This window comes from Cyprinus carpio, chromosome B12, assembly GCF_018340385.1.
Source record: "Cyprinus carpio isolate SPL01 chromosome B12, ASM1834038v1, whole genome shotgun sequence".
NCBI classification, from domain to species: Eukaryota; Metazoa; Chordata; class Actinopteri; order Cypriniformes; family Cyprinidae; genus Cyprinus; species Cyprinus carpio.
Genome location: NC_056608.1, coordinates 3,339,930 through 3,348,875, shown reverse-complemented (window position 1 = coordinate 3,348,875; position 8,946 = coordinate 3,339,930). Strand labels below are relative to the sequence as shown.

Genomic DNA, 8,946 nt, shown 5'->3' with positions numbered 1-8,946 from the left:
GCTATAGCTTCTAAGGCTGTATCCACAGGAGTCAAATCAATAAGTTGTGTTCCTTCCTCCCTGATCCTTACTTCCAATTCTGGAAGGAATGCTGTCTGAAGAACGGAGAGATTTCGAGTTCAGCCTGATACTCATCATCTGTGAGGTGATACAATGCTAGATCGTCAATATGGAGGATCGAGCCCATAGGGACATTGATCCATAAAGTTTGGCTAGGCAGGATAATGCGCATGACCTTGTCGTGTTGATCGTAGATGGCGGTAGCTGTACACACTGAGGTGTTGACTAGCCATCGTTTTCCGACAATATTGGCTTGGATTGCCTTAATTTAGATGATGATGGCTTTTAATGACAATGATTTACAAAAAAAAAAAAAAAATTGGGTAACAGGAGTCAATCCTAATTTCTAGACCTGGATTTAGAGTTGAGTTAGGGGAGTTTCCTGATGAGGACTAGAAGGGAAAGGAAATTATAGTCAGGGAAGAAAAGGAAAGATAGACACGAGAAAGAGAAAAGATAAACACAAAGAGACACAAGGACACTGACTGAGGTTAAGAATGTAAACCGAGTGTCACGTGTGGAGCGACTCCTCGCCACTAGGGGTTGGCCCTAGCAGCCCTGTGGAGGAGAGTGTATAGGTGTTGTGTAAAACCAAACTATATGTTTCCTTAAAAGGATAGTTATAATTAGTGTGGTATAGAGCATGGGATTGTTGGTCTGTGTCAGTTAGTTTGATCTTCCCCCTTTTTCTGTCGGTTGGAGCCCTGGTGCCTCTTTATCTGGTTTCGATGGACCCATCGAAGGACTGGCTCACTGCGCCCTTGTCTGATTTTGATCCGATAGGCAACAGGTGAGAACTTGTCCACAATCTCGTGGGGTCCTGTCCAGTGAGGAAGGAATTACTTTGACAGGCGATGGGGAGCATTCTGCCTTTGTTGGGCGAAGCTGTAGGACCACACTTGGTCTCTGACACTGAGTTCCTGGTGAGAGGCCTTTTGGTCGTAGTAGGCTTTTCGACCTTCTGCGCTCCTTTGGGAGGTTCTGATGCAACTCTTCCAGGTGCTGGTGAGTGGTGTAGGCGGTGATGAGGTTCAGGTCACCAGGTTGGTACAGCAGGTGTAACGGTAGTGTCATTTGCCGTCCTGCCATCATTTCGAACAGGGCTACTCTGGTAGACCGATGAGGGGTGGCCCTGATGGTCATCGGTACCAGAGGAGGCTTGACATCCCAATCCTTTTGATTGGCGGACACATACTTCTTCAACATGCTTGCCACTGTCCTGTTGACTCGTTTGACCTGACCTGAGGAAATTGGGTGATGGCATAAATGAAGCTTGGCCTGTATGCCCAGGCGTTTCCATACTTCCTGCACTACTTTCGGCAGTGAAGTGGGTTCCTCGGGTCAGAGTTGACTCTTAAAGGCAGTCCAAATCTTGAGAAGATGTGGTTCATTAACAGGCAGGCTGACGTTTCTGCTGTATCGTTGGGAGCTGGGAGACACTCTACCCACTTAGTGAATTCGCAAACCACGGCGAGGAAGTATTTGTTTCCCCGTGTCGACCGTGGCAAGGGTCCTACCCAATCTATTTGGAGGTCCGACCATGGGAAGGTCATTCCTTTCCGTTGTAGTGGTGCTCGGTGGTTTGGGTTTGCCGGTTGGAACTGGCAACACACCAGGCATCCATTTACATATTCCGCCATGTCTTGCTGCATGCCAGGCCAGTACGCCACTTGCTTGAGCATTTCGTAGGTGGCCCTGGCACCATGGTGTCCAGCGCATGGTGCATCGTGTGCATGTGTCAGCATCATCCCCCTTTGGCCCTGAGGAACTACGAGCTTTGGCGCAGTTAGGGGCTCAGGGACATATGTGAGAATGCCGTCTTTAAGATGCAGCATGTGCTTGACTGAGTGAAGTTGGCGGAGATCAGATAAATTGGATAGGTCGGCGATGGAAATGGTATGAGTGAGTGGGTTGGAAATGTCAGTGGCAATGGTTTGTAGCACTGGATTCGATGCTTGGAGGGTGAGGAGATCATCACCGGTGAATTGAGGTGAGAGTTCAATGTGGGAGGAGGTGGGGGTTTGCGTGCCAGTGCCGTGTTGGCAGCGGGTTATGGCTGCCACTGATGGGGTGGGTGGGAGGGCAAGAAAGTCCAGGACTCTCCGTGTAATGCACCTGCTTTGGCAAGGGCGTCAGTTTGGTCATTGAGATCTTTGTCTTGTCCTGGTTGACGTGAATGACCTCGGACCTTTTCCAATAAACGATCATGTAATGTTCGGTGACAATGGTATCGCATGCTTGGAAGAGTTCCTGATGTTTGACAGGCTTGTTGTTAGCTGTCTCGAATCCATTCTGTTTCCATCCAGCTAGATGGCATGTGAAGCTTAGACGGACATAGTTGGAGGCAGTACAGATGAGGAGTTCTTTGATTATGTGGGATGCAGCAAGTTGTAGGGTGATGAGGATGGCTGCTATTTCTGCATATTGTGATGAGTGAGGGCCTAATTTGAATTGTTGTGGTGGGCAAGGGTCGTTGTTGAGCCAGACCACATTAGCTCCCGCTTTCAAGTTGCCCTGTTGATTGTAGGAACAGCCATCGACATATGCTGTGGACATGCCTTCACACACATTCTCCTCAAAGTACCTGTAGTTTGTCAGCTGCAGTTGTGCCAGTTCTTTTGGTTCTGCTGATGTGTACAGCATGTCCGTTGAACAGTTTGGTTTTGGCAGGCTGCTAGCTGGCTGTTAAGGAAGGTCACTGGCTGGTGACACATTTCTATGATTACCTTTTGTGCTCCAATGTAGTTGGAGAAACGCTGAATGGCCCATACATTGCAAAGCAACGCTTTTTCACAGTCTGAGTATTTGCATTCTGGGGGAAGCAATGTTTTGCTGGCATAAGCGACCACTCGTTTGTCTTTGTCATGGAGCTGGTAGAGGCCTGCACTGAGGCAATGATTGGAGAATCCAGCTTCCAGATAGAATTGCTTTTCTGGGTCGGGGTAGGCCAGGCATGGGGCGGAGCATAGGCGTTCTTTGAGCTTGCTCATAGCTGTGTCCTGAGCTTCCGACCAAACAAAGGGTTCCTCCTTTTTCAGGAGGGAAGTTAGTGGTCGTGTGATGTCAGCGTAGTTCTCGATGAACTGTCGTGAGTAATTGCACACTCCCAGAAAGCTTTGTAGCTCAGAGATGTTAGTGGGTGTCTTTATGTTTTGAATTGCTTGCCTACAGCTGGACTGTGGTTCAATGCCACCACGTCCGATGAGCAAGCCAACGTAGTTTACCTTGGTTTTACACCACTGTCCTTTGTGAAGGGCAACTTTTGCTCCTGCTGTTGTCAGCTGGTTCAGGACATGGTCAATTTCTTTGAGTTGGTCTGCCACATTTGAGCTTTTCATAAGGACATCCACGGAAAAAAGGTTGCCTCTGGCTCTGGCATCAGGGCATGCTTTGTTTGGAAAGATGTTGAATTCCGCTGGTGAGTTGGCATAGCCAAAAGGGCACCGTGTGAAGGTGTACTGTCGATTGCCAAAGGAGAATGCCAGTTTGTGTTGGTCATCAGGGTGGACAGGGATGGTCCAAAATCCTGAGGCGACGTCCAATGTGGAAAGGATCATTGAGCCTTTGATTTTGGGAATCTCTTGGTCCAACTGAGTCATAGGCCATTGTGAAAAGGGAACTTGTTGGTTCAACTTGCGATAGTTGATGGTGGGCCGCCATTTGCCATTGGGCTTTAGGACTGGCCATATTGGTGCAGAGTAGGTGCTGTTACAGGGCCGGATGACCCCCTTTTCCAGCATGGAGTCAATGATCTCTTGAACCAATTCGTATGATGCTATCGGAATTTTGTACTGCCGCACGAATGTGGGTGGCGCATTTGGATGTGTTGGGTTGCGCACCATGTGGATATCTGTCAGGTTACAGTCCAGGGAATCCTTTGCGAAGGAGTCCTTGTATTTGCACAGAACCTCTTTAAGTCCTTGGCGATCCATTTCGCTGTGGAGGGCATCCGCCTCGCTCAGGATTTGTTTTACTTGTGCATTGAACTCGGCATAGGGTTCCTCTATTGAGTCATTTGAGGGACTCTGGGCCTTGATGGTCACCTGTGCAGGTGATTCTGTTGCAGGCTGTGTTGAGACAGCATAGACAGCGAGGTGAGTGTCTTCTGTTAGTTCTGACCGACAGATGCTTTCTTTGGACACTGGCCGAATAGAAGTGATGGCGATTACTTCATGGGGCTTTGTGGATGTTACAGTGTCGTCGCATTCATCTGACATTAGTTTGGCTGGTATGGGGTCGATGACAGGTACTGTTAGCTCAAAGTCATGGAATGTCTGGTTGATGGCTTAGTCTTGAGAGCCATCCCAGGTGACTGGCTTTGGGAATGTTGATGTCTTTGGCCGTACAGTTGTTGATCAACACATACACAGCACAGTTTCACGAGATGACACACTTCCATGAGAGGTGGTGGGGCTTCCAAGGTCAGTCCTAGTTTTAGGCAGGTCCTGGAAGGTTGGAAGAAACCTAGCTTACTGTTGAGAGTGTGTCCAGTCGCATGTTGAGGCGGACGCTGACACTCTTGCTGTAGGCAGGTATTGTAGCTTCTTGTTCAATGATCATTGCGCATCCATCTGGAATTGTTTGACCAGATCGAAGGTTCTTGCGATTGACTCTTGAGATTGAGGTTTGCGGACTTGAGTCCATATCTTCAGGTGCTTGAAGTCTATTAAAGGTTCAAAGCGATTGAGCGGGTCTTTCCCAATAAGGAGTGGATAGGTGTTGAGTGGTGAACGTACACTGGGTGGATGAGATTCATTGGTCCCACAGTAAGGTGAATTGGGGCCACATGTTTTAGTTGTAGGCCTGTGTGGGAATATGCGTGGAGGTTCAGCTCACACCTTTGAAGTTTGAGGGCGCTATTAGACCTCTTTGTTCTTTCTTGGACTTCTTCAAGGAGTTTGGTCGACATTAGAGTGATGTCGGCTCCTGTGTCAAGAAGGACTTCGACTTTGATGTGGCGTTCGATGATGATGGAGAGGTAAAACTTTTTTGCTATACCTTTCTCAATGAGGTCACCCAGGAGTTGAGGGACTGGAGTTTGGGAGGAGACAGGTAGGATGTCAGGACTGATCTGGTGTTCTTCGGAGGAGTGGCAGACGACCAAGACAGCACTTTCAGGGACTTGAGAGGTTTCGTCAGCAGGGGTTTGCTGGACGTTGCTGTGATCTGGGGCATCAGGTGTTGAGTTAGGGACTAACTCTGTTTCTGGGTTTTCAGGTAGGATTTCTAGTCCATCTGAAGTTAGGGTAGTTATGGTTCTCTGAGAGTGAGGTGAAGGAGCGCTGTTCTCTGTGGTTTGTTGGGTCAGGTGGTCGTTGTCTTCTCGTCCGGCTGCTAGTCAGGCTGAATCTGGTTTCTCTTTCTTTTCCCACTTCCGGTCCTCCTCCTTTCGTTGGAAAAACTCTTTCATCATCAATTTTATCAGTTCTTGTGAGTCAACGCACGGTGAAGTCTTTTGTTCTTGCGTGGATTCAGTTTGAGCTCGATCAGCTTGGAATCTTTGTGAGTTTTTTCGTCGATTCCTTGGGCTGGTTGCTCCAGGGTGTGTTTGTCGTTTTACCTTGGAGGTTCCGTTGAATTCCCATGAGTTATTTTCTCTTGAGTTTCCAAATGAGCTTGGCTGGTTCCACGATCTTTCCCAATGTCTCTCATGAGGTCTTGATTGGTCCCATGAGTTTTTCCCCGTGATGTCCAGGTGAGCGTTGTCGTCCATGTGGTCCATCCCAGCGATTGTTCCTTCGTTTAGGTTGGGTACCAGCGTGGGAGTCCCATTCTCTGTTGAACGAGGATGCATTCCACTCTTTGGGTGTTGGCTTGGCATGATCTTGACGTTGGGCGCCCTCTAGGGCCAGCCCCTGACTGTTGAAGTCGAGAACTGCCATGGTTTTGATGCTCTTTTCTGAAGCCATCTTCTGTTTGCAGTAGGCCTTGTGCGCCAAGTCTCGCAGTTGTTGAGCACTCATGGTGCGTGGACATGCAGGGACGCCAAGATGGTGGCTTACCCCAGGGTGAAGATTCCTCAGGAAGAGAGTTTTAAAATTTACGTCTTCCTCCATATTCTGTTCATTGTGAGTCCCAAAGTACGCTTGTCTGAGTCGGCTGTAGAACAATTGGGAAGATTCCTGACCACCTTGTTTCATCTCCAGGGCAGCCACTAGTTCTTGTTCCGACTCAGGGTCAGCAAACTCTTTGATGAGGGCTTCTCTGAGCAGGTTGTAATCACTCTTTGTGCGGGCCGGCTGTCGGTCCAGGAAACTGCGAACCTCTGAGCTGGATGTTGCTCGGATCAAATAAAGTCTATCTTTGTCGGTGGCACTGGGTCTCATTTCCAGATGAAAGTCGACATCTCGCAGATATCCTTTGATCTCTTGACTGCATGGCACATTTGGGGTAAATTTGCCAGTGTTCCTAGTGAGCTTGTCGAGGTCCTTGAGGTCCAAGCCACGCGATGATCTGTGGCTGGCTGGAGCAGTTTCTTTTAGCTTTGTCAGGATGTGAATTCGTCGAGGGGAGCAGGTGGGTGTTTCAGCACTGCCCCCTCCCCCTTTTGATCATGTGTCAGTCCAGGAACAGGGGACCCGGGCCTGCTTGGCAGGGGTGAGACTGGTGTCCGTCGTGTCCTAGGAGGCTCAGAGCGCAGCTCGTAGGCATGTCTGAGTTCCTCTCTGAAGCTGTCTGACTCCTCTTTGATGTAGTCCAGCTGTCGTGTTAGGCGGCTGATCTCGTTTCTTGACTCATCCAGGTGAGTTTCAAGGGCTTTAATTCTGCCATTCTTGTCTCTGAAGTCTGCCTTGGCCTTTTCAAGGAGCTGTTCCGCATACTGTAGCTTGTTGGAGAGATCACCGTAGTCTGTCTTGACTTGTTCCATTTCTTGTGTAGTAGCTACTAGTGTCTCTCTTAGCCTGGTGATCTCCTCCTCTGCGCCTTGTTCCACTTCATCAGGTCCTTCCCGTCGTTCCTGAGCCTCCAGTTCTAGCTGTTCGACGCGTCGTTGTGCGTGTGTTAGCTCCTGCTGGAGATGGGCGGCGTGCCTGTCGCTCAGCTTAAGGGTGGCGATGAGTGTGTGGCTTAAGGAGCTGGTGATCTTGGCTAGTTCTTTGTGACTGTAGCTCTGACTTGGGTCTTGTCTCATGAGGCTTGCTATGTTTTCATCCAGCTGGTCCTGTGTCTGATGCTTCAGTGTTTCAGCAGCCTTAGGTAGGAGGCTGTCTGTTGCAACACTTAGCCATGTCTCCAGGTCCTCCCAGTGGCCAACTGGGTCTGTTGTGCGAGACATGTTTGGACGTTTTGAGGGAGATCTAGAACCTAGACTGACACAGACCTTGAAGAGGAGAAAACAAAACAAAACCAGAACAAGGCAAAACAGAGGTGTAAATGTGCAATGTGGGTTGATGTTGAGTGTGTAATGGGCAGGTGAGTGTAGTTCTCATTGACTGTGAATCTCTGGTGGGCGTGCTTCTAATTTGTAGTCTCTGTGGGGAAAATTAATAAGCACACACAGGTAGCACAGCTAGAGAACAGAGGGAGAAAAGGAGAGAACAAACAGAGCAAGGAACAGAATAATATTTGGCTGCTTCCACTTTTCCTATAAAAGAAAGGGTTTTCTTTTTTTTTGTAAGGAAAGATTAGAGCCACTGGTAAGATGAGAGAGAAAGACAACACAAAATAACCTTTTCTGGTTACAGAATGAGTACAATTAAAAATGTTAAGTTTGATTTAGAAGGATTCTTCTAAACAGGGCTTTGGAAATTGGGATTTCTAAATACCAGGACTGTGATTGCTATTAAAATTTCTCCGGGGCGGAAGAAAAATGATAGCAATGACAGTATTGGTTTCTCAGCTGGTAGGATTGACAACCAAACACCAATCAGAGCGTTTCTAGCTGTGTGTTCAATATTTGGCGGACGCCTATCGGTTCCTTTGTTGACCTACTTTAGCCTTAGCTGGGTAGGATCCCAGGGTGAGAAAGGAAGGTAGGGTGAGAGTCAGACAATTTTGAAACGAAGTGTTCAAGTTTCACAAACTTTTGTTAAATGTTTCTAAAGTTCTCTGCTTTTATGATTCTCACAGGTACAAACCCAAAACGTCAACAGTAGTCAAATCAGAAGAAGGCAGCTGAGAGAGAGAGAGAGAGAAGAGAAGAGAAGTTTTGCTCCCAATGTTAGGAAAAATGACAGGGTGGTGGCACTGTTGAAACAATACACATAGGGGTTGGTGTTGCGGCGTTAGCAGGGTAACACTACCTAAACTAAGTATTGAGGAAAACCCTAATTTTTCTTTTGGGGGTTTGCCACTGACAGGCTTAAGCCAATTGGGAAAACCTAGGAAAATTTTGGTTGAGTTAATTAAATAACTGACGGAGAGAGAAAAGAAGGCATAACAGGTAGAACCAAAACTTTCAATTGCAAATGAAATTCAAATTTCAACTTAGAAAAAGTATTTCCTGTTTAAAATTTAATTATGTTATCCTTAAAATTGCTAAGAGCAATTCAGATTAATTAATCAAAAAAAGTATCTTGAAACACGGTAGTCAAAAGCCTACTTAACTGCAGAAGAAATTAAAATTTCAGAGCAATATTGACAGTTCAAGGATTAACACCTCTAATGTTGTTGTCATTAGATTATAAAAGCAATTATAATTCAATTATCAGCAAATATTGTTGCTATGTGAAAGCAGGAACTGAACTTAATTTATGAAATTAAATAAAAATTCCAAATCTGTAATTAATTATGAAATGAAATCAAAATTTCAAAACCATAAGTACTTAGCTTAATAATATCTGCTGATGTCATTAAAATCATAAGAGCAGTTATAGGTGAACTAATCACAATGTGTCATTAAAGTAATGAGGATGAGAACCATCATTAATTATTAACAAAACAACA

The 8,946-nt window shown here is 46.8% G+C and overlaps 1 protein-coding gene across 1 annotated transcript; it reads right to left on the bottom strand.

Annotated features, from left to right (window-relative positions):
- Positions 1-4,556: 4,556 nt before the first annotated feature.
- On the bottom strand, positions 4,557-8,560 carry LOC109110536. Its single transcript, XM_042734769.1, has 4 exons — positions 6,702-8,560; positions 6,570-6,623; positions 5,755-6,534; positions 4,557-5,711 (listed from the first exon to the last, which is right to left on the bottom strand). The coding sequence occupies exons 1-4, from the start codon at positions 7,334-7,336 to the stop codon at positions 5,399-5,401; spliced, it is 1,782 nt and encodes a 593-aa protein (XP_042590703.1). The 5' UTR covers positions 7,337-8,560; the 3' UTR covers positions 4,557-5,398.
- Positions 8,561-8,946: the final 386 nt, after the last annotated feature.